At 36.4% G+C, this 25,218-nt stretch overlaps 1 protein-coding gene and 1 long non-coding RNA gene across 2 annotated transcripts; both read left to right on the forward strand.

The window, feature by feature from the left end:
- The first annotated feature begins 312 nt into the window (after window positions 1-312).
- Window positions 313-1,955, forward strand: LOC149545945 (TLC domain-containing protein At5g14285-like). The gene has a single exon (XM_089790892.1). The coding sequence runs from the start codon at window positions 567-569 to the stop codon at window positions 1,356-1,358; it is 792 nt and encodes a 263-aa protein (XP_089647018.1). The 5' UTR covers window positions 313-566; the 3' UTR covers window positions 1,359-1,955.
- Window positions 1,956-2,232: 277 nt separating this feature from the next.
- LOC149545946 (uncharacterized) lies at window positions 2,233-4,051 on the forward strand. The gene is made up of 2 exons (XR_016353628.1): window positions 2,233-2,610; window positions 3,527-4,051. It is a non-coding gene; the product is annotated as an uncharacterized LOC149545946 (long non-coding RNA).
- The last annotated feature ends 21,167 nt before the right edge of the window (window positions 4,052-25,218 follow it).

A 25,218-nucleotide genomic window follows, 5' to 3' on the forward strand; every position in this document is an offset into this window, starting at 1 on the left:
TCTATAATTTTAAAAAATGTTATTTTATAATAATACATCAAAACAATATTTGTTAGAAATATTTTTATTTAATCATTTTAAAATTGAAATAATGTGGAAAACAAAATAGCTTTCCATCCACAATATGTTAAATTGACAAAGAAATTTTTTTTTTTTTTTTGAAAAATTTTAAAAACTTTTTTTATGAGAAAATGAATCCAAAACCATAAAACCAACAAGTCTTACGATATTTTCAACATAAAAATAAAATGGCTCCCACAACAATAAACCTATAGACTTAAATATTATGCTTAAGCTTTCAAGTCATGGTGGACATTCAATTTTTTTTTTCACAAATTTCCCAAAATTATATCCAGATATTCCGAACCGCTATGCTTCGAATCTATTATATGCTATTCCACGTGTCTCATATCAGATCATAATTAAATGGCCGAATTCTCATATAGTCTTCTAATCTCTTCTTCTGGACGATGCTTTCGAAATTGGGTTTCGTAATCACAAAAGAAATAGACAGAAAATATGTATCTCAACACAGACATGTAAGCGGACAAATAGGAGTTTAATGTATGCGCATCGGAGCGGGTAAGTTAATTTGTGATACAATGCTGGACGATTTTGATGTTCTTCTGTACTCTGTACCATTTTTTGCCGTTTTGTATGCATTTGGGTATTTAGTTTTATTCAGAACTTGGAAAGGAACAGCCCGTTTCGAGGCTGCGAGCTGCTGCAACTCATTCGTTCATGGCCTATGTGTAGTGATTATGTGTTCCTATGACCTCATAGTAAGTTATCCATGGAAACTGGATGCACCCAATACAAATCTAGAAAACAAAATCATGGAATTTAGCCTCGCATATTTTGCCATAGACATGATCCATTATATTCTGATAAACCCATCAGACTATCTCTTCATTTTGCACCATGTTGCTACCTCCTCCTACATGATTTCTTGTAGGTATTACACAGGCCATGGTGGGATTTCTGCAATTTCTCTCATGTGCACAGGGGAGGCCACAAGCCCATTTCAGAATGTGTGGACAGTGGCAAGGATGGCTAGAGGGGAGTCCCCTTTGGCTAGTAGAATTTATGCTGCTATGTCTCCCGCATTTACAGTTTATTTCACATTTATGAGGTGTATTGTCGGCCCTTACATTGCTTGGGAGTTGGGATCCTTTTACTTTCCTGGAAAAGCAGACAAAGTTATCCCTAGGGGGATTGCATACTTTTGGATGGTCACTGTTATGTTGGCCATTGTGGGAAGCACTGTTTGGGTTTATAAGCTGTGGACTGGATTGATTAAGTTTTATGCAAGGAAAAGGTCTCCACGCCATAAGACAAATACACAGAAGGCAGAGTAATCTACGGCCGAAGATGTTCTCTGCACCGTAACTTTGAAGTTGTGCTTTCTGGTTAGGATGGGTGATTGTTTGAACCCGGAGCCTCTGGATCTCATAAATTCACAGCTATGGGGTTCGGAGAATAAGGATAAGTATAGATTAATTTGGTGTTCCTTTGAAAGAAACCTTATCTTTATGATTTTGAATTGTATCGAATCAAAAGCAAAAATCCCATGGATATTGTCTTGCATGGGTCTATTTCACAAGAAACGTGATAGCCACAGGTGCCCATCTGAAAAAATTGCATTCTTAAGCTGTTTTTGGCCTCGGGGAGCTACCTGTCAAATGTGCTAAAATTAGTTTAGGAGTTTGAATTTTCAACCGTTCATTATTCGATAACATCTATAATTATTATTCTTTGGTTTAGGCCTGGGACTCTACATTGGGATTGCCAGCTGTTCACATATTTTCTTTTATACTGAATTGTTCTTTTGTTATTATTTGAATTCTAGTTGCTTCTAACAGTCTGGTATGTCCCTATGAACTTCAACTGTTTACTTGTATTGAAAATATTCTTGGAGCTGATTTTGCATTTACTGAAGTTTTTTCTTGTAGAAAGTTTGTACTACCAAAAGTTTGAATGTTGTTTCGTGTGATGATATAAAATAAATATTGCATAATTTTATAATTCTTTATCTCAAACCTCAGAACTCCGTTTTATCAATCTTGCTTCCTGTTTCTCGTAACATAGCTGGGGAATCTTAGCTTGGCAGGTTCATCTGTATATGGTGCTTAATTGACACCTGGAGTGAAAAATCTTGAAAAACATGCATTATGGATGGGCCTGACATGCAGCACCTTAAAAACCCTCCATCTGTTTGCCTTGTAGGTATAATATTTTATCATGTTTGTCATTTTTTTGAGTGACTGTTGGATTTTAATTTGGCATTAAGATTATAAATTTGCTTGTAGAGAAGTAATTGCGGATGATGCCGAGTTTCATGAATATTGTTATTTATTTGGCATTAAGATTATAAATCTGCTTATAGAGAAGTAATTGCATATGATGCTGAGCTTCATTAATATTGTTATTTGGCATTAAGATTATAAAGCTGCTTATAGAGAAGTAATTGCATTGTGGCCTCTGTTGCGTTGAATTCGTGTCAATACAAACTTATGGTCTCAATGGATTTGGTGGTTACAACCAAACTCTTTTGGAGGGAAAGTATATCTAACATATGGAAGCTCTTTTCACCTGAAAATTTCTAAAAAGGTAAATTCTCATTTTTGTAATTTTCGTATTTTTCATTTGTCCTTTATATGCGGATATATTACCAATTTGTAATATATCTAAATAGTAAATCAATGCAAGCCCAGAAATCCTAGTCGACCTTACTCCAGCTTTCCTGTCTAATATTCTTTAGTGTTTCACCTTTGCTTTCTATGATTTTTAATGTTTTAAATTCCTTGACTCTCATCCTTTTGGTCATTTTCAAAACTTAAGTCATTTCACAGGATATTTGCAACAGTAAATCCTTTTGGACATTTTCAAAACTTAGGTCATTTCACAGGATATTTGCAACAGTTACATTCTCTTAAAATAATTCTTATCTTGAATGGAAAAAGTACAAGATAATTTTTTTTGGTGTCGTAAACAGCCTTAGCACCATCTGAGGAATACATGATACAACACCTTTATTGCATAAACTGTGCAATCTGTGATTATGAGAGATGAAAGGATAATACAACATGGTTTTCATTGCAAATTTTTCAAGTCTTTATAAATTTGTCTTTTTGATTCTGATCAGCAGTTCTAAGCTTTAAGCCTTCTACTTGAAATGTCTGTAATATTTAATTTCTATATAGCTTTGATATTTGGTATTTATGGTAACATTCTGAAGGTATTAATTTTCTAAGTTTCGAATTCAATCTTCCAGGCAATGGTTGCTATTGGAAAGAGAAATGACAGTTGTTATGAACCCTTATGAATGTTATGCTGCAAGTAAAAAGATAAAGTCTTCCATGTTCAGAGCAATGATTTATAAGTTTGAAATAGATTTTCTAGGCAATGATTGGTATTGGGTCTTGACTATTATAAGGCAAAATCACAGCTTCTTTGAATCCCTTTTGGTCCTGGTTGTATACACTGCTGAATCCCTTTTGGTCCTGGTTGTATACACTGCTTGTAGGGAAAAATCCCATTGATCCTAGGTAGATGAGACTTTTCTTGTAGAAACAAAGGGACATTGTTTATCTTTTGTTACTCTGTATATTTGGATCTCGTGATCAAGCTCAGGAGCAAACTGGACCTTGCCAATCCACAAGGGGAGTATAGAAGAACCATCAGATGACCAAGTCTTTTAATTTGCATTAAGGCAGTGAAGAGTATAATCGCAAGAAAGGCCAATAAAAAAGCAGTACCCAGATTATGGTTACTATAAAACACTTTGCTACCCACATGACAAACAAGAATTGCAGAATTTTAGTTGCCACCCATGTGACATTGGCAGAACTATTTGAGTTTATTTTTTCAGTTCAGATAAAAAATGTCCACTTGATTTACTTGCGAACACAATTTTCTGATTAGGCATACTTGGATACACCTGAGATTATGTTCCTGAGGGGCTGCATGAGTAACTGTCTGCCCTTTGTAGCTTGAATGCATGACTATTTCGCTGAAATCTGCAATGAACTTCAGTTTGCTTGACTTTTTATATGTTGGGGTTGCAGTGCTCCACTTGTATGGAACCCTAGTGAAACCATTTTGACTTCTAAAGCTGATCAAGGCACAACTGAAAATGATCTCCATTTGTTGTTTGGTGTACAAATAGCTTCTTAATAGCTGGATTGAAGATCCCAATCGAAAACAAGCTTGCAAGGCTAAATCGCTGAACAAAGGAACAATGAATGAGTAAGACATCTCATTATATGAATGGGAATTAGTTTGGAATTTGGTTTTATGTACAATTTTCGTCTTAAGAGCTAGATGGAAGACTACAATGGAAAATTAGCTGGCAAGGCTGAAATATGGTACAACTAAATGGGTAAGACATCTCATTTTATGAATGACACTTTGTTTGGGAATTCGTTTTATGTACAAATCTCTTTTGATTACCTAGTTGGAAGAGTACAATGAAAAACACTTACAAGGCTAAAATATGGTACAAGAGCTAAAACCCCTAGCAATGGAACAACGAATGGGAAAGTTACATTATTAGAAGATTTTTTTGTGAATGATAGTTTATAAATATGCTTTTTGGCTCATTTTCTTTTATGCTTTGATACCAAGATTTGTAGATAATTGGTCCATCAAATCTGCATCTGCCTTCATGTTTTCCCTAAACAATACATTTAGATTTATTTCTTAATGGGATCTGAAGGGCAGTTACCCATGGTTACTTTTAGATTTTGGATTTAGTGACACTTACCTTTTGTTGAACTTTAATGAAACATATATATATATAGCATAGTTACACCGCCCTAGGGGACGACGGAACATGGGGACAAGTTTCTGGGACAGGGGGATAGAGGGGCCTCAATTTAGGGACGAGAGGGGGATGGCAGGGGATGGGGGGTTGTATATATTATACATATGGTAATTAAAATGCTAGTTATGAAAAGATGTATTGCAATATAAGATATAAAGATGTAAAAGAGTAAATACTTGAACATTGCATTGAATTGGAACATTGAACATTGAACATAAATAGTCGAATCAGAAAATAGTCAGCACTGGGACGTCCTCCACCCTCAGCGGAGGTGGTGCCATTGGGGATGGCAGGACAGAGTCTCCAAATCCCTAGTGTGTCCCAGTCTTTGAGACGTGGGGCAAAAGGGGGGTGGACACCTCTCTGTGTTACAATGATATATAGTAAAGGACACTTGAAGACATTATGAGCTCCAATTCTATTGTAGGACGTGACCTAGTACAGCGATTGTTTATGCATCAGGGCTTATGAGGTGAGCCCACCAAGTTTTAAACCCAAGACATGAACCAGAAAGTGACATGTACAACTGTTGAAATTTCTTTGAGTGTTGCATATCAGCACTGAAGTATTTAGAAAAGAAAATCTAATAAGTTGACATGATTCAGCTCAATAGGTGAATACAAATTGTGCTTAAATTGTCACAATAAATGAGAGTTCAAAAACAGATGAATTATGTACTGTTATAAAAATGTCTTAAGATAATGCACATACACACTGTAGAAATGAATGTCTCTTCTGATTATCATATTAATTTTTTCAAGATCTTGATGAAAATGTCATAAACATTCACTCCAAGTTTCCTTTTTTGGATGTAAAACACATCAATTTTATCTTCCAACTATGTTACACGGGGATGTATCCCTTATTTTTGGCCTTCTAGGAAATGCCCCATAATTGCATCCCCTCGTTCCCATCCCTGAAATGCTGTGAAACATTTTGAAAACCAAGAAGAGACAATGTTTTTCTTAAGATAGCAAAGTTACAAATCCAAGTGGGCTTTGAATTAGCTAATGGTTTAAGCTGGCACTAGGTTGAATCTATTTGTCACGCATGCATCAGAGTGTTGGAGTTGCAGACTTATTTTGTGTCCCAGACGAGACATTTTCTAATCTCACCATAAATGATGTTTATAAATACAAAACATAAGAAAACATATTAATCTATTTTGAAAAATTCATATATATACACTGGCATCTGCTGCCCCGCCATCCCCAAAACATAGACTTCCATCATTAGTTGAAATCGAACTTTGAAGTTTGCTAGAACATTTTTACACACAGTGGATAAGGTACACTGGTCATCTTCTGCCAACAAGAAAGTAGGAAGGATTGTTCCATACAATTAATTGTTTGTGGCAAAAGAAGAAAAGCAATAATAGTAAAAAGTAACAGTGGTGCAAGTTAAACTACCAATGTTCAGAGGTCACCCCTCCAAAATTATTCCTTTTTCATTTTTTCAAATAATAAAGTTGTAAGTTCAAAGCATTGACCGAGTTCACAAAATGATAAAACCAATAAAAAATATAGGAGTTTTCAATCTATAATAAATTAGTTGTTCTTTGATATTAAACTCTTTTTGTGTTAAAATGGTTCACAATATTATAGACCTATCCATTTTAATATAGTTATTGGACATCTACATATCTTGTTCATCCACTGTAGTGTTCATATATATGATGTATGATCACTGATGACCAAGAAATTAGTCATAAAAAAATGAAAACACTCATCAATTAATATATTATTGTAGGTTTTGGCAGAACCCCCTTGTACCTTTATGGGTTTGGTTTCAGTTGGGATGGCCTAGGTTCGCCTGGCACACTTGGCTGTATCTGGAAAAACCTAAACTTGACTCATGGGAAGCCCAAAACAAAAAAAATCATATTTTAAAAACTAAAAAAGTGCCAATGCCTAATTTCATCTTTAATTTGGGCTTGGAGGTGGGGGCTCAACTCTTTGACCCTACCCTATTCAATGAGAGGGAATACACTAGGAGTGTTACACTTGAACCCTACGAGGTGCACTAACAACCAACCCTGCTAAGGATATTGCCTGTAAACCCCCTTGAACTTGCTAGGGACATTGCCCTCAGACCCCCAAAAGGGGTGCTGCATCTCAATCCATTGGAGGTCTACAATTCCAAACTCCCAGTAGTCATTCCCAAGTTCAGGCCTTTGGTTTCCCCATCCTTGAGGCCTGTTCCCACATCACAGATCTCTTAGTCTCAAGACTTTGTTGAATATAGCTCATACTGCCCAAAGTTAAACTGTTTTACATGTTTATTTTTCTTCAACAGAGAGGAATCTGAGCATATATGCCTTTATGCATTTGGTTTAGTACAGCTGATTGGGTGCAAAAGAAGCTGAGGATTTGATCTTTGTGTTCTTCAATTTTTCAGTGTGCTGATTTAAATGTTATTGCCTCACAATTTGCTGAAATCTCTTTAGACAAGGCAGCTTCTATGTATGACTTGGCTAGTGAAAGTGGCATTGCAATTTGGCTCAAATAAAACTGAACCAAACATTGAGACAGAGCAATACGAAGATTATTGACTGTAATTTTCTTTGTATAGTGACATTTGACAAATAACAAAATTATGAATTTATGACTATTTCTTTTTTGCAAGTTGAAGGTATTTGAAGATTTTGTTTGTTGGTAATTATGGGTATTACTTTATTAAAACTTTTAATACATATAAATTTATACATTATGCCCATAGACACACTATGAAGAAAAATGATGCTGTACTGGCATACCTGAATCTCAAACCTCTACTCCTATCCATACCAGGACTGGCGACATAGATTAACAATAATGTAATTCTGTAAAAATACCCTGTTCACAAGTATTATACATGACTAGCCTACGAGAAAGCTAGATAATTCAATTAATAGTTGGAATATCGTTAATGCTTCTAAAAATACCCGATAGAGATGGACGAATCCAGGCACAATTTTCAGTTGGAAAAATTAAGTATACAGGGCGTTATTTTGAACTGATCAAATATATTTGCTACAGAAAGTAAATTATGGCTGGTCATACAGTGAATAGTTGTTTGGCTAATTGTCTTTTGCATATTCATAATTCAACTCTAAACAATTGAAGCCGGAGCTGGCATTTATAAATTTGATAAATCATAATAAAAATCAGTTTTGCTGTCCATTGTGTTGAATATCAACCAAAGGTCCATTGGAATATTCTTGCAGCAACAAAAATCTAATTTAAGGGGTTGACATTGTCAGCACTCAAGGGTAGCTGTATTGGTTGTCATGTTCACAAAAGAAGAGCAAAATCAGAATGATTTGTACTGGGTCACATCATAACCAAACTTTTCTGAAAGAATTGAAATTGATTTCAAGCTAAAAATAGTAACTAAAATAACCCACTAGCATAGTTCGCTGACGCCATGGGTTTGCTCCCCACTGGTCTCAAGTTCAGCTCTGAGGCTTGGATTTATCTAATGATCATGGTTTGTGGACAACTGTGTTTATCTCCAGAGAACTAATCTTGCCTCAACCTGCCCTAGGTTGCAGGGATACCCCTGACACAATGGAAAAAAATAGGAACAAAAATCAAAGTAAGTTCGTCTCTCTCTGATTGTGGTCATGGTTTGTGGACAACTGTGTTTATCTCCAGAGAACTAATCTTGCCTCAACCTGCCCTAGGTTGCAGGGATACCCCTGACACAATGGAAAAAAATAGGAACAAAAATCAAAGTAAGTTTGTCTCTCTCTGATTGTGGTCAATATTATGGACCCGTCAAATTTAGAGAAATAATAAAACAACAATGAATTCAAATTACATGAGAGATTGTTTGCAGCAGGTACAGAGATGCAATTGAACTTTGTAGATACAAATTCCAAAGAGTAATCTTAAACCCCTCCTTTCTCATAGTGTAGCCCACCAATGAATTAACTTTGTACTGCTGTTATAAGTGGTGGTGAACGCTGCACTACAGCTCAACACCTTGCAGGGTTGCAGTGTCTGCATCCAGCTTCTCAAACCATATCCTGTCATTGCTGAGACTCAAAATCTGTATGTTTTGGCGTTGTAACAAGCTTTTCTAATTTACGTGGATGAGTGGTATGGACTCTACTTTTTTAATGAATGGACGAATACTAGAAACTTCTTAAAAAAATTTTTTCTATAATTGCACATAAAAATGTTTTCCTACAGTAGAAACAACATTAAGAAATAATTTCTTGCTGTCTAGTTAATACACAATTATTATTCAAATTAATGACAATTTTTTTTGATGGGTAATTGTCCTAAGCCGAAATCAATTGTTATTGTCTGTTAAGCTTGAATAGACTTGAACCCAAGACCTCTCAGATGAAAGGCTCATAACTTACAATTGTGCTATAGACTGTTCCCCAAATTAACCACCATTGTTATTGGAAGCTTGAACCTCAAATTAAATTTTCATATCAAAGAAGTCATCCTCAATTAAAATGGGAGGTCTTGTTGCTTTTGTCATTTCTTCCTACGTTCTCTCCACATTCACAACATAAGCATTCAGAGCCCAGAGTAACCCAAACTGCATACTGGATCTCAAGGAATCTGCACACAGTTTCTTCAATGTTTAAAGGGCTCAACTTCTACCCTCCAAGGAATAGTTAGCCACAGAACTTGGAAGGCAATAAAGTGTTGTAAGGGTCACTTTTATTTGCCCTTTGTTCTTTGTAGACATAGTTTTGGTGCTGCAAGTATGCTGCATAACAGCAGAGACTGTGAAGTACTCACCTCCTCCGAATCTTTCATGCAGATACCAATAGCACCAAGCTGGTCGATAGCATTGTCCCAAAATTCTTTATCATTCTATCCATAATCTTAAATTGGCTACTGACATGATGATTAGCCTAGAAACGAGGATTAAACTCGATTTGACTATTTTGAATGTCTTAGATGAATATCATTTTCAAATTTGTTGACGGGATCTATATCTCTTCTATTCCTCTCGGACAAGGAATTAGTCTTGGAAGAAGGCATTACATTGTCGCAGTGAAGAGAGCAAAAACATTAAATAATGTTTATGCACACTGGAAGATGCCTTATTATTCCCATAGACAATTATACGGATACCTATTACCGTCAAAAACAAAATAAACACAAATTTTGAAGAGATCGTTGGAGAGGAGAGAGAGAACAGACCATCCAATTGTGCTTGATACAAGCATTGCACTGAGAAACACTGGGTGCCAGAACAAAGAGTAAAAGGTTTGCAAAGAACATTTATGAATCTCAAAACATTGATATGCCTCCTGTTAGGACGTGGGGGCTTAAAGTAACACGTCAAAGACAATATCAATTATTGAGTGCAAAAATGCTTTCACACAATTTTCACCAGAAGCATTTAAATTGTATACTATGTCGGCTGTGGAAACTTCATATCTATGAGAGGAGAATTTTTCAACCAGGGGCGAATGAAGCTATGTACCATGCTAGCACCACTCACAACACGTCTATGAATACCTGAACATTGCATGGTTGGTTAGAAATCAGAAGTCCAAATGTCCATTTATTCTTTCTCAAAGCATGATTATAATTTCCAAGAATTCTAATCTTCCTAGTCCTATTAATTTGTATTGCCTTAATGATATTTTAAACCACGTATGGATAAAGTGGCAAAAAGTTGCAAGTAATGATAATCACAAATCAGGTTGCAGGTCAATTCTTTTGACAGGCTAAAAGTGCGATTTGATAGAAAAAGTAGCTATAATGAATTTTTGGACAATGTTCAGCCAAGCAATGGTGAAAAAATTGCCAATAAATCATCCGAATCACAATAGATTGTGAACACAACATAGTTTCTCCATTTCTCCCAGCTATTTTCTGCAGCCCTGAGTCTTCCGAACTTTGCCAGCTGCACTATTTTTTTCTTTGTGAGAATTCTAACCTTACTCGGTTCCAGTTAATTTATAATTTTTTTTGAAAAAAATCATCTTTTGATTTCTCAATTCTTGAGAATAATTTTTATCATTTGCTACTATTAATAATAATAACATATAACATAACAACCATCCTAATGATAATGTCTTTCATAATGCCATTACTTACCAAAATATTGTCAAAATATTCTGAAGAATGATTTTAGTCACTATGTGACACTATTAACCACCTTAATATTAATGTAGTTCACAATTCCACCATGTGGCTTAATCCAACTCCTGTCGAATAATAAATTAGTCCCATGACATCATATTCCGGATACCGTTGTTTACTAGCAATGTTGTTTGCCTTACAAAGGACATCGGACCAATCAATTCATACTAAGTGCAATGGTTCAACATTGTAAAAGGATGATCATTTAAGGGTGAAGATCTAAAGCCATTAAGATCAAGTCATTGGAAAACTTGATTCAATGATTTCTTAATAACAGTTCGAAAGACCTCATATTTTTAGCATCTAACCAGAAAGTATACCATTCATTCACCCTCTAAGACATTTGTTTTAGAAATAGATTTCTGACTCCTAAAACAATTTAAGATTCTTCTAGTTTTCCACTAATTTGCGTATGCTACTTTACTACTATATTTGATCTTCTTCCATTGTATTTAAAACTTTCCGAGGTATTTGTATAGTTGTGTTTATTAATTGTCTCTTATGTGGTATGTATTACATAAATTATTTTAATGATTTTGAAATACCATTGTAGTGATCTATTGTTACTACGCATGACATTGTTGTTAGTGTAATGCCCCATCCGAAGATCCTTGGAACAAGGATGAAATATAAGCAAGATATATATATTTTAAAAACAAGTATGAAAGCACAAGCCAACCATCATACGTGGATCATCAAGATCGCAACAAAAGACTAACCAACAACCAACCACCAAAGATCTCCAAGCATCACCACTAACTAAAACATAAGACCTCAACTAAGCTAAAAGACAAAACGCTGACTCTTGAAAATTGAATAACTCTGAATTTTTGAAGTTTAGAAATTTCCTAGAATCTTTATCTTAGCTCGTAGAGGTTTGGAACCTATCTCAAAACACTTGTTGCATATGCTAAAATATATCTTAAGTATATATTAAAATATATACGTCAATTTATATTTAAACAATATATTTTAAACCCTTTAGGAAATCTGTTTTGAACTAAAGGTGTAAAACCTAAAAGGGTGTCCAAAACCAACTTTCAAATTTTTCTTCGACAAGTCTAGATAGTCCTTGTTTTTTGTGCGAGAACATTCTTTGCCATAATTCTGCATAAAGAAGTACATCATGCCAAGTGAAGAAGTGCTCAAGGTGCGAGGAAGTGTTTGGCCGTACAACTAGGAGACCCTAGAAATGATGTAGGGTTTCGCGCGAGAAAGTGCCGAGCCACGCGAGGAAACCCAACATGTCGCGCGAAGAATTGCATCCTCGCGTGAGAAAGTGCAATCTCGCACGAGATCCCAAATCAATACGCACGAACAAAAAGCAGTAAAAAATTTAAGGAAACTAAGAAACAAAGTTCCTCCACACCGATGAGTATCAAATCCACAATTCGAGGCATAAACACTTGAATAAAGCTAAAAGATAGAAAATTGGATATAACATCTAACCATCTAATCATACAACGAAGGAAAAGAACAGAAGGGAAACATCGCATAGTACTAAAATAACATCGCAATGAGTAGAACCAACAAACTAAATACGCAGTTCCTCCCAACTGTCAATGGTATTATAAGACTATTGTGGGCCCTAGCCATCCCCCGCGCATAACGTCCCAAGCCACCGAACAAATCTTTGGTACTATCGTAATAGGGATGTCACTACTAAAACATGCTACAACATAGCAAGAAGGAAATCTAACATGCTAGGAGAAAGCATAAGATAATCCTACAAAGTAGATAGCATCACCTATCACATGCTAATTATCAAAGTACATAAATGCTTCAATAAATAACATCATCTAAACATGATATACAAGCATTCTGATGAAAGCATAAATCACAAGAATGCATACTCTAGAACCCAAAGCACCAAGTGAAAACATCTAGCAACGGTCGTGCTAGAACAATAGACTGTCTCTATACATTGGTCCCTAGCAGTGGTAAAGGTAGCTACGTCTCCCAACCATGTGGCACCCATAGGTCCACACCCGTTGTGCTAATGGAGATAATGATCCAACCACAAACACACACAAAGTAAACATCCATGGCTAACACATGTCAGGCAGTATGATGACTGAATCCAAGACAAAGATAATGCATAAAATATAGGTCCTGGTTAGACACTCAATGGGCTACTAAGTAGGGGCTGACATCGTGGAGAGTTGCTTGGCATCGACAAGCGCAAGCTCAGATCATGCAGATTCAGCTCCCTCGACAAAAAGGTTCTAGCACAGAACATTTTTCATTATCTTAAGTTTTATTACCACCTAGTGTTTTATTTAGTTATCACTTATATAAAGCTTCCTCTGCCAAGCTCCGGTGCCATGAATGTTGAGTTGCGAGATGGAAGCCCCCTCCATATGCTACATTACCCTACCCATGCTCATCCAACTACGAATGCTCGTAGGCATGCAAATTCCCACCCCAACCCCAATGATCATAACTTTCGAAAATACCACTGAAGATCGGACCTCGCAAGTCATCCAATAGATGTACGTACATGTACTCGTGTGTGGCGCACCACTATCAAGAAGATCATAACACAAGGATTGGATGAGAACACAAAGCAAAAAGTCCTTACATGGAAGACAAAATTGAGAGGACAGATGCAACACACATCCCAATGCAACATAAAAGTGCAATAAAGGTCTGATCGATATCCAAATGGATAATCTAGGTCCATGACCCAACTCATGCCAAGAAAACTCGAGAAAACTGAGTGGCATGCAAAACGAGGTAAAAACCCCAAAACTAGAAAATTCTGAAATTAAAACCCATTTGATCTTTGGGTACAAAAATCTTGAAAATCCAATAATAAATGAGTTCGAACATCGTATGCAAAAATGATCAACATAACAGCTCAAAACCCCAAACCCCCATCCCGAAAATAGGAAAAACATTTGTACCCAACCAATCGAGCAGAACCAACAAATAGAAACGAAGAGGAACACTAGTTCTCAGCCTCCTAACATACTGCAAGATGAAACAAAACAAAAACAACAAAATGGGAAGGCCCTACCTGACAACAAAAAGGGGTAGAAACTGAAACCCACAGAATAAAATAAATACTAGATAATCAAATATCATCATAGATCTACTGTCATCTCAAAATGCCATCAACATGCAAATATGATAAACTGAACAACATAGCAGTAAAGCATCTATGGTATTGAATCAAAGTACAACATCTGACCCTTAGGTAATCTCAAAATACAAATAACAATAAGAGTATCAAGTATCTCTCAAATCAAAATAGATAAGGTACAAAATGCAAAAACGGGAGGCACTACATCCTCCTCCACTAGCATAGGCTTACTCCTAGAAGCCAACAAAAAGGTAAGGGTACAATCCCCTCAGTTGTATAGCATCCTCTCAAGTTGCAGAGGTCTCATCGCTTGGGTCCCATTGGACCCTTACCTGCTCTATGTCCCAACCTTGTAAGGTTAGCCTCCGGTGCTGTAGGATACAAATGGGCTCCAAAGTAAGCTACCGGTTCGCTACTTGCAAAGCATCCCAATCAAGAATATGGGTCACATCTAGAATATACTGCCTCAAAATAGAAACATGAAAAATATCGTGGATGCGTGATAGGCTAGGTTGGCAACGCTAGTCAATAAACAACAGGACCAATCCTCTCGAGGATCTCAAAAGGTCCAACAAAATGTGACACCAACTTAGAGCCTTTCCCATAATGGATGGGGCTCTTCCTCAAACACACTTGCAAAAGCACCCTGTCACCAACAGAAAAGTGATGAACCAACCTATGGGCATTTGCATACTTCTTCTACTTGTCCTGAGCAGTAACCATATGCTTCCTAATGCGAACAACCTGCTACTCCATATCCTGAAGCATCTCTGGACCCAAAAGAACTTGGTCCTCTAAGCGATCCCAACTCAAAGGAGTACGACACGGTCTACAGTACAACGCTTGAAAAGGTGACATGCTAAGAGAACTATGATACCTGTTGTTGTATGCAAACTCAACATGGTACAAATAGTCCTCCCACTTCACTTGCCTATCCATAACATACATGCGAAGCATATCCTTTAGAACCTGATTTACACTCTCAGTTTGACCATTGCTCTGAGTGATAAGCCAAACTAAAATTGAGTTGAGTGCCCAACACATGCTAGAGAGACATCCACAGTACAAAAGTAAACACTAGATCTCTATACGAAATAATCTAACGAGGAATCCCATGCAAATGAACAATATCCTCCAAGAAAACATGTGCTACATAAGAAGTTGTGTAGGATGCTCTCATGGGTGAAAAATGTGCTACCTTGGACAACTTGTCCACTATCACCATAATACAATCATGACTCCATGATGACATAGGCAACCTTGTGATAAAATCAATGGATATCGTATCCCATTTCCACTGTGGAAGGGTATGCGGCTGCAAACGACCCATTGGATGTTGATACTCTGCCCTCACTCTCTAGCACTCAAGACATCTGGTAACAAAATCAACAACATCGCGTCTCATCCCTACCCAAAAGTACAGTTGTTTGAGATCAACATGCATCTTCTTGACTCTAGGATGTGCGGAATATGATGCACAATGCACTTCCAACAAAACCAAGGTACGAAGATCACCCAACAAGGGTACATAGATAGGCCCCATGTGACACAGTAGTCCATCGGACTCAAGCACATAACCTGAAAATCTCCCTTCAAGGGTATGTTCAGACTAGATTTCTACCCTCACCTCATGATACCAAGTGTCACTAGGCAAGGCCTCCAAGATATGACCTCACAAATCCACTCCCAATGACATCACTGATACTTCATGTCACCTCCTACTCAAGGCATCCACAATGACATTCTCCTTCCTTCTAATGTGATGAACATCAAAGTCATACATGCACAAGAACTCCATCCAGCGATGTTGTCGTGCATTTAGGCTTAGCTAAGTAAAGATATACTGCAAGCTCCTATGATCGCTATGCAACTCAAATCTGTGTCCCAAAAGAAAATGCCTCCAACGGACAAGGGCATGCACTACAGCCGCGAGTTCCAAATCATAGAGTGGGGTAGTTAAGCTCATGGTCCTTGAGTTTTCTAGACTCATAAGCAATCACTCAACCATCCTGCATCAACATCGCACCCACACCTTCCAACGAAGCATCTGTGTAAACCATGAAATCACCTATAGGATTAGGCACTACAAGGATTGGTGCACTGGTCAAACACTCCTTAAGAGCATTAAATGCTGCCTTAGACTAGTCTGACCAAACATACTTCTTCCCTTTTCACTGAAGAGAAGTGATGGGACGAGCTACTTGTGAGAAATCCTTCATGAAGCGACGATAGTAACCCACCAATCCCATGAAACTACAAACTTCTAAGACATTAGTGGCATCGACCAATCCATGATAGCACGAATTTTCTCCAGATCCATTGCAATTCCATCACCTGTAATGATGTGTCCCAAATACTTCACCTCTGATTGGAAGAACCCACATTTACTTAAGTTGCCATACAATTGATGGTCTCTCAAGCATTGTAATACCTGACATAAATGGACCTCGTGTTCCTCCATTGTCTTTGAATAGATCAATATGTCATCTAGGAATACAATGACACACTGATTGAGGTAAGTACCAAATAAACCATTCATCAAACTCATAAATACGAATGGTGCATTAGTTAACCCAAAGGGTACAACTATGAACTCATAATGCCCATACCATGTACAAAAAGTTGTTCAATGAGTATTAGCCTCTTTAAAATGAAGTTGATGGTATCCCGACTTAAGATCAATCTTTAAGAACACTCGTGCTCCCTTCATCTAATTGAACAAGTCATTTATCCTTGGTAAAGGATAACGGTTCTTCATTGTCATCTTATTCAACTACCGGTAATCGATGCACAAACATAAAGAACCATCCTCCTTCACGAAGATGATTGGTGCACCCCACGGGGATACACTAGGATGAATATGGCCCTTGGCCAACAATTCATCCAATTGTAATTTGAGCTCACTCAACTCTTGAGTAGTCATGCAGTAAGGAGCTTGTGAAATCGGCTTTGCTCCTGGTACAAGAACAATCCAAAAATCAATGTCATGCTATGGTGGTATACTTGGAATTTCATTAGGAAATACATTAGCATACTCACGAAGTGGGTGATCATCAAGTGTCACCATATGGCTCTTGGCTTCCTTGAAATCACTGACAGAAACAAGAAACAACTGACAACCTTTCTGCACACTCCACTTCAATTGATTAGCTAAGATCATCTGAAGTGAGACTAGTCTTTAGACTCCTAAAAGTTCCACCTACCCACATGTGTCATCAACACACTATACTATCTTACGACGAAAATCGATATTCGCCTGATGGGTGGCTAACCAATCCATGCCCAACACAATGTCATACAATCGCAAAGGTAGAATGTGTAGATCCACTATGTTGGTGAAGGTACCCAAATTCAAAACACAACTTCAAGCCAATGAGTCAACAACCACGTTGGAACCTATGGCTAACTCAACCTACCACCTATCGACCTAATGCACTGCCACTAGCCCACTTCGTTGAACAAGAGATGGTGATATAAAAGAATCTAAAGCACTAGAGTCAAACAAAACTGAAGTTGAAATGCCATGCAACGTACTTGTAGCCTCAACTATTGTACCTTGATGATCCACTTGACGATTGTCAACTACCACAAAGACTCTGTGATTCCGACCCGCATCTCCTACAGTAGGCTCAGATCTAGCAAACCCTTAGCAGGTTCTGTGGATGGTTTGATGGAGCACTCAAAAGATTTATGGCCAGGTTGGCCACATGAATAATAGTTTCCTCCAAAGTTGGAACCTGTTCCACGACCACCTTGGGTAGCACTAGGATAAGGTGCACTACCCCTACTAGAATTCTGCTGAGCACTTTGAGGAGGACGATCTTACTAAGATTTCTGTCCTTGATTTTGGTTATCTCCTTTCTTCTCAGTGGTACCAATAGGCTGGCCACCCTTCCGCTAATACTTCTTACTCTTACCGTGATAACCACCCTGAGAGGGTTCTGTTTGGGTCTAGCCCTTCTCTGAAGACTAAGAATAGTATGCATCCTGCCTTGAATTCTGAGCACTTTGGTTCTGAGAACCATATCTACTGCTAAAACCTCTAGACAAATTTTTGTCTGCAATTCGTGCCTTCTCTACTGCAACAAAAAGAGTCCTAGGCTGATGCATACAAACCTCTCCAATGAGGGCATCCTTAAGGCCTTAGATGAAATGATGAGCTAGGAGTAGATCATCATTGTTGTAGCACGAATACTGCCTAAGTTCAAAGAATCAGATTTCATACTAATCCATTGACATGTTTCCTTGCTGGGTTGCATGGAACTCATCAACACGAGCCTCTCTAAACTGAGGAGATAAGAATCTCTCTCAAAACCTCTCCTCAAAGATCTCCCAGGTGAGATTAGCAACACTAATCCGAATCTTCTAATTCAATATTCCACCAAATGGATGTGTGGTCCCTCAACTACATAATTGCACAACAGGCCCTCATGTTGGTTGAATATGGATACATGGTGAAGCAACGCTCCATGTCCAACAACCAAGTCTCAACCTTGAGGCCACTTCCCTTGCCATCATACAATGGTGGTTTGGATTGTTGAAGAGACTTCATGATGTCCAACCTGATGGAATCTTCACTGTTGCGGTCCCTACCACCCCAACAGTGTCCTTTGGCACCTGGTGGAGTACGAGAATGCTCACATTCACGTTCCTCCTCTCTATGCTCTAAATGATGGGAATCCCCATGATGAGATCCCTCTTCCTTATTATGATCCTATTGGCGCTCCTCAACACGAGAGCCCAACCAAGCAATAATTTATTGGAGCATTGGCAACAATGCCTCCACACCATTTTGATTAGCGTTATTACCCTATTCCCCCACTCCTTCATAATGCCCTTCTTTCTAGTGTTCATCTCCACAGATACCGCTATGGGTACCACCACAGCCACTAGGTCTACATGCATGAGGCATCACTATAGGAACAACAAGATGATTCCATTCATGGCACTGTATGGTTATGAAGCACCTAGCTTCATGGATCTAGTTTTGGGGGATAGTAGAGTGCCCAAAGCCAAATATTTCTTGTAGGATAGTTATGATATTTTGAGGGCGCTCAGGGAAAATATACAACAGGCCTAGAATCAACAGAAATTGTATGTTGATTAGCACTAGATAGAGCACATCTTTGAGGTTGGGGATATGGTTTACTTGAGGCTACAACCTTACAGAAAGTCATCACTCAAGAAGGGTGAAGCAGAGAAGTTGAAGCCTAGATTTTATGGTCCCTATAGAGTGATTTGCAGAGTGGGTGAGGTTTCCTACGAGATTGAGCTTCTAGAGGGTAGTTGGGTGCATAATGTGTTTCATCTGTCGAGGCTTAAGATAGCCATTGGTCAGAGAGTTGTGCCTTCTAAAAATTTTCCACCATTGAATGAGGAGAGGAAGCTCGTATTGATTCCTGAGGCTATTTTGGATACCAGGGAGAGGACTATGTAGAACAGGGTGGTTAAAAATATTTAGTTACATGGAGAGACCTACTAGAGGAGGATGCTACTTGGGAGAGTGAGTAGGTGTTACAACAAACAAGACTGAGATTAATTGATGACAAGCAATTTCAAGGGAGGCAAACTGTAATGCCTCCACTTTAGTAGTTGTCTAGTTGTGTGATTGTTAGCCTATTTTTGCATGGTCCGGAAGGCTAACGAAGAGGTCAGTGGGATCCTGAGATGTTTTGGCTTAGTCATTTCTAGTTCAAGCTAGAACGAAGTTGATTTACATGGTGTTGGGAAAATTTACTATTTTTAGTAAGTTAGCAGGGCATGGGAGATGTCAGAATTAGTGATTGGGTTTGATGCTCCTCAATGAGAGTTTTCCAATGAGTTATCACTCATATTATTCTGAGCCCAATTACTATTTTATTTTAATGCCTGAAGTTTATTAAAGTAACATTTAAATTAAATGTGAAAATAATAAAGTGTTAATTTAATATTATTCATGTTGGGTTGTGTGTTGGAAAAGGGAAGTCCAAGGGATATATAATGTGTTATTTTATTTTATTTTATATTAGAACACTTTATCCCACATTTGCTTGTGAAAAGTGGGTCGACCCTATGAAGTAGAAATAAAAAGGAGAGCTTATGGCCCTTGTTTGGCATGTGGAATATGAGGAAAAATTGGTGTGTGAGTTACAAATTTGTTCTTGGCATTAGAGGATGTCTACTCTCTTTTGTGAGATTCTAGAGATCATTCCCTTGGGCTTTGGCCTTTGGAATCCATTGCTATCAGCTTCACTATCAGATAGTTTTGTTGCATTTCCTATTACATGCGGATTTGATATGTTGCTCATATCTTCTTCACTACTTGTCCGTCACTTATGCTGCTTTGAGGGAATGATTTAATGAAGGTAGTGGACTGTTTGAAAGACAAAGTATTGTAGCAGCACTATTCACACGGTACTATTCACATTACTATAGAAACAAGTTCAAAAGCATGGGCTGGAGTATCATGCCAATGATATTGGAGTAATTAGTGAGTTGATAATCTGCCATGCATTTGATTTAATTAAATTTTGAAAATAACATTTTATCGGCAATAGTTCATTATCCACTTTGCATATTATTGTAGTTTCTACCTTTTTTATGTTGTCTGATTCCTATTCCATGCACAAAACACAAAAAATACATAAATGTTTGATTTTTGAAGTTATAAGGGGTTTGAACATTAAATGGAGAAATAAGAAGTTGAATGCAAATTGTTTGACATAATTCCTTTCAACAGTCGATTTAGTTTTTTGGGGAATTTAGGGGTGTCCATTACAATGGTATCAGGGTATAAACAACAATACTTACAACTTCTCTCAAATACTTTTACGAAATATTTAAAAAATAATAATTAGTGCTCTTGTACAATCCATAGTTGATCTATTTCTTTTTTCAACTATCCTATTTTGTGGTGGAGTTCTTGATGCACTCATTTGTCTCTTGATTCCTTTGTCATTGATATATATATTGAACTCATCTAATATGAATTCACCACCTTTATATGATCTCAAACACTTCAAACTCTTGTATGTTTCCTTTTCAGCTCTAGCAAAATACCACTTAAATTTGAGAAACATCATATTTTTCTTTAAGAAACATCATAATCATCATTTTAGACAAAATTATCAACAAATAGAATAAATTACTTGTCACCATAATCACTTTTCTCTCCAATAGGACTATATATATTAGTATGAATTGACTCCAAAATATCATCAGAATAGTAGGTCTTGCTCTTGAAACTAAACTTTGTCATTTTTCCCATTTCATATTGCTTGCATATCACTTTATCAAGTTTTCTCAATCTTGGTAATCCTCAAACTCTTTATCTTATTAATGTTTATCAAATTATCAAAGTCCACATGACATAGTCTCTTATGCCATTACCAAATATCTTCAAATTGTGCAAATAGACATGTATCTTAAGATAGGTCTAGGTAGAACAAGATACCTCTTGTTTGATCTCCTCTTCCAATTAGTTCACCATTAGCATTAAAGATCTTTGCCTTCTTATTTTGGAATTCAAGTTGACAGTCTGAAATATTCAACTGTGTCACACTCAACATATTATATTTCAATCCATCAACCCAATATGCATTTTCAAAAATGATCTTATCATTCAATACAATTGATCATTTAACTTTCACATAACATAGTGCATCATTTCCAAACTTAACATTATTTCCATTATAATCTTCTAGCTTTTCAAACTTACTTGTATCACCAATCATATGATGTGAGCAACCACTATCAATTACCCATCTATCATTATTATTAACATGTGAGATTAAAACAATTTTCTCATCATCATTAGATTTATCTTTCATTGCAACACAAACAACTTCTTTATCATTTTCACTAGAACCATCTTTTTTAGAAATGTAACAAGATTTCTTACATTTTCCCTTGTATCTATTACCTAGGTTGTCATCATTGTCTTTTCTTCCTTGATATTTCTTGCCTTTCCTTTCTTCCTTCTCATCTCTGTCAGGGCATCTTGCAACTATATGACTAAATTTGTTACATAAAACATATTATAGGAAGTTTACCTTTGTATCTTCCTTTTCCTCCTGGTAGTCTTCTTGCCAATAATGACTCTAACTCATCAAGGTCACCATTTGATTCACTATCACTGTCCACATGCTTATTATTTTTCTTTCTTTTTAGATCCATCAATGGTTTTTTGAGACTTGAAAGAACATTTGACACTACAATGTGTATAGTTATCAAAATTTGAAGATTCAAATGTAGTGAGTCTACCAATTAGACTATCCAAGGTCATATCATTACAAGGTGTATATCTTAGTTATTGAATTGTAGATACTCTAATTGCATAGATAGGAAGTAAAGCCATCAATACCTTGCTTATCACAATCTTATCAGATATGTCTGCTCCAACTCTTCTAATAGCATTCACAACCTCTTTGATTCAACCATAATACTATGCAACAATTTCTCCTTCTTTCATTCTCATGTCATCAAACTTACCTCTCAAACTTTTTGCTTTAGCTCTTAGCACATTTGTGTCTCCTCCATGGATTTGAGACAGATTATCCCACATTTTATTGCATTAGTGCACTCCTTTACATCATAAAACTCAACATAACAAGTAGCAAAGATGTTAGATCTATCATCATTTGATTATGCTCTTGCTTCTCATTTATTTTCTTCAACTGTCATTAGTCTAGGAACTTCAATGTACACATTTTCGAGGTAGTGTAGTATAGAATCTCCAGACCAAATAGATGAAATCTAATCATAAATAGCATATATCATTAAAATAATATTCACACATATATTACACCAGGATTTAACATGGAAATCCAATTTGAGAAAAACCACCAAGTAACATGCTACCACTTTTCACTCTTCTAAAGTGAACTTTGTTAAGAGCCAACCCTATTGAAAGCTACAAAACACACTATTAGGTGTGACCTTGTTAAATGATTTAATCACTCTGTTAGGAGTGGCTTGGTTAGAGGTCTTTAGATCATTCCATTAGAATGTCATCTTGATTAAAGGATTTACAAACGACTATTAGGTCGACCTTGATTAAAGGATTTTATAGCCACAATGGTTAGAATATAATAGCTAGGTTTGATCTGTTAAGATACAACTCATTTTGTAAATTCAAATCTATTCGACTCATTTTGTTGGTTAATTGATTGGACTTTATTATACTCTCCATCTTTGATATACTTTGCAGCCCTTCAAGCAATCACACTTCACCAATCTTCTCACTTTTTTTCTACTACTTTGTTCTCCATTGTCCTTCATAAAATCCCCAATCAACAATGAACCAACCAACTTAAAATGTCTCATGTGCCTCCTTAAATAAGTAGCTTTGATATTTTTTTGCTTAAACATCACCATAGATCTTAGGGTTTTGATCAAATTCATTGAATCTATCCATCATTTTGTGCTTCTTCTCATTTCTTGAAACTTTTAGAAACTTCCCTGTAAATCCTTGCCTTTTATTGCTTAAACTCAATTTTTGCATTAAATACGCATGCTCATATTTCCTTATCATTCACATATTTTAACCAATCCAAAAATTCACGTGTCCTCAAAACTTGATTCTTTCATAAACTATTATTTTCCTAACACTCGACCATCACTATGCTCTTCTGCTCAATCAATACTAGGTAGCTCAGTCTCTATTGTTCTATATCTCTCAGATTTCACTATAATCCATCACTACTACATTTTCTCCTTCATCTTGATCAAACATAACTATCACTCAATTGATACTATTTTCTCGGCTATCTCTTAAGTTCCTTAATCTTCTAGTTCATTGACCTAGTGAAACTATCACTTAGTCAATCTTCAACAACTTTTCTAATCTTTAAATCAAGTATCTATTTCACTTCATATAATGATTAAACAACACATTATCTTGTCAAAAACTAACTGATCAAGTGCCCATTGTCATTCCAACATACTTGCTCCTCTTTACTCAACAACTTCACTAATTCATCTAGCTATCTCTCTTTTCAAATCCGCTTCGTCAATCAACAAATATGACACTCTACACTGTTAACAAATGTCTCACCAATAAGGTTTGACATCAATGACAATATAAAAATTATTGCAATTGTAGTTTTCAACAAGTTCTTCGAAGATAAACCTATTGTGAAGACAAACTAGTAAATCTTTACTTTGAAATTTAATTTAATAAAGAAAAATTCAAAGTACAAAAGCACTCGAAAGTACATTTTCCACCTAAGATCAATTGGCCAAATGTTAGATATTGCAAGACTAATTTAGGAGATACAAAGGTACCACATAGCTAACATTAGTGCACTGAAATTGATATAATTTATTTCTCAATGAACTTTTTGGTTCATTTCTTTATAGTCAAATCATATGGAAGTGAATCAGTGGGGATTGAATTGCTTGAGCAAAGATTAACATAGTAGAATAATATATAATTGAAAAAAATTGAAGGTTTCACCTACCTTTTTGGAAACTAGGACACTATATTGTGAAATTAGAATGCAACAATCTTTTAACATTGCAAGGAAACAATTGCATCACATCCCATGTGCAAAATTTAAACATTTATTTTTCTTTCAATTTCCCTTTAGTCTCTTGTTAAATTATTATAGATCCAAATCACAAGGTATAAAATATGTTTTTGACTAGTTTAGAAATTAATTTTATTTTCTCATATTGTAAGATGAGGGGTGACCCTCTACAAGTGTACTTCTTTGGCTAAGGCCTCTTGGAAATATGTGTTGAACCTAGAATATTCACCCATTGGATAATTTAGGTATTGCAAACACTTCTATGACTGGGCTATGATTATGACTAATTTAGAGCAGGGGAACATATCAATAAATCCAAATAATTGTTAGGACATTCCACAATAATTGTGATGCATTGTCAACTTATGATCCAGCCAACTATTGGGTGTTGTGATTGCAATGAAACTTATCAAGATGTATTTTCTAGAAATTGGGTTTTGTTACGATAATGAAATTTATAAAGATGCATTTTTCGATAGTTGGGATGCACAAATCTATTAAGAGGATAAGAGATCCCATCCTACTAAAAAGATGACTTTATTTGTAGAATAGTTTGGATTGATATTAGAAATAGAAAATGACTAGGTTCTATAAAGATCTTTGGTTTTCTTTTGTAGACATTCTAAGATTAACAAAAATATACAAATATTACATCATAACTTGTGTTTTGTTGATTTGGTTACTCATTGCTACTAATTA

The sequence above is a fragment of the Cupressus sempervirens genome, chromosome 7, assembly GCF_028749045.1.
Source record: "Cupressus sempervirens isolate cs-2001-9-10 chromosome 7, ASM2874904v1, whole genome shotgun sequence".
Classification (NCBI taxonomy): domain Eukaryota; kingdom Viridiplantae; phylum Streptophyta; class Pinopsida; order Cupressales; family Cupressaceae; genus Cupressus; species Cupressus sempervirens.

Bases quoted from the DNA above. Each gene is read 5' to 3' on its own strand.
- LOC149545945 (XM_089790892.1), top strand. From the start codon at position 567: ATGCGCATCGGAGCGGGTAAGTTAATTTGTGATACAATGCTGGACGAT.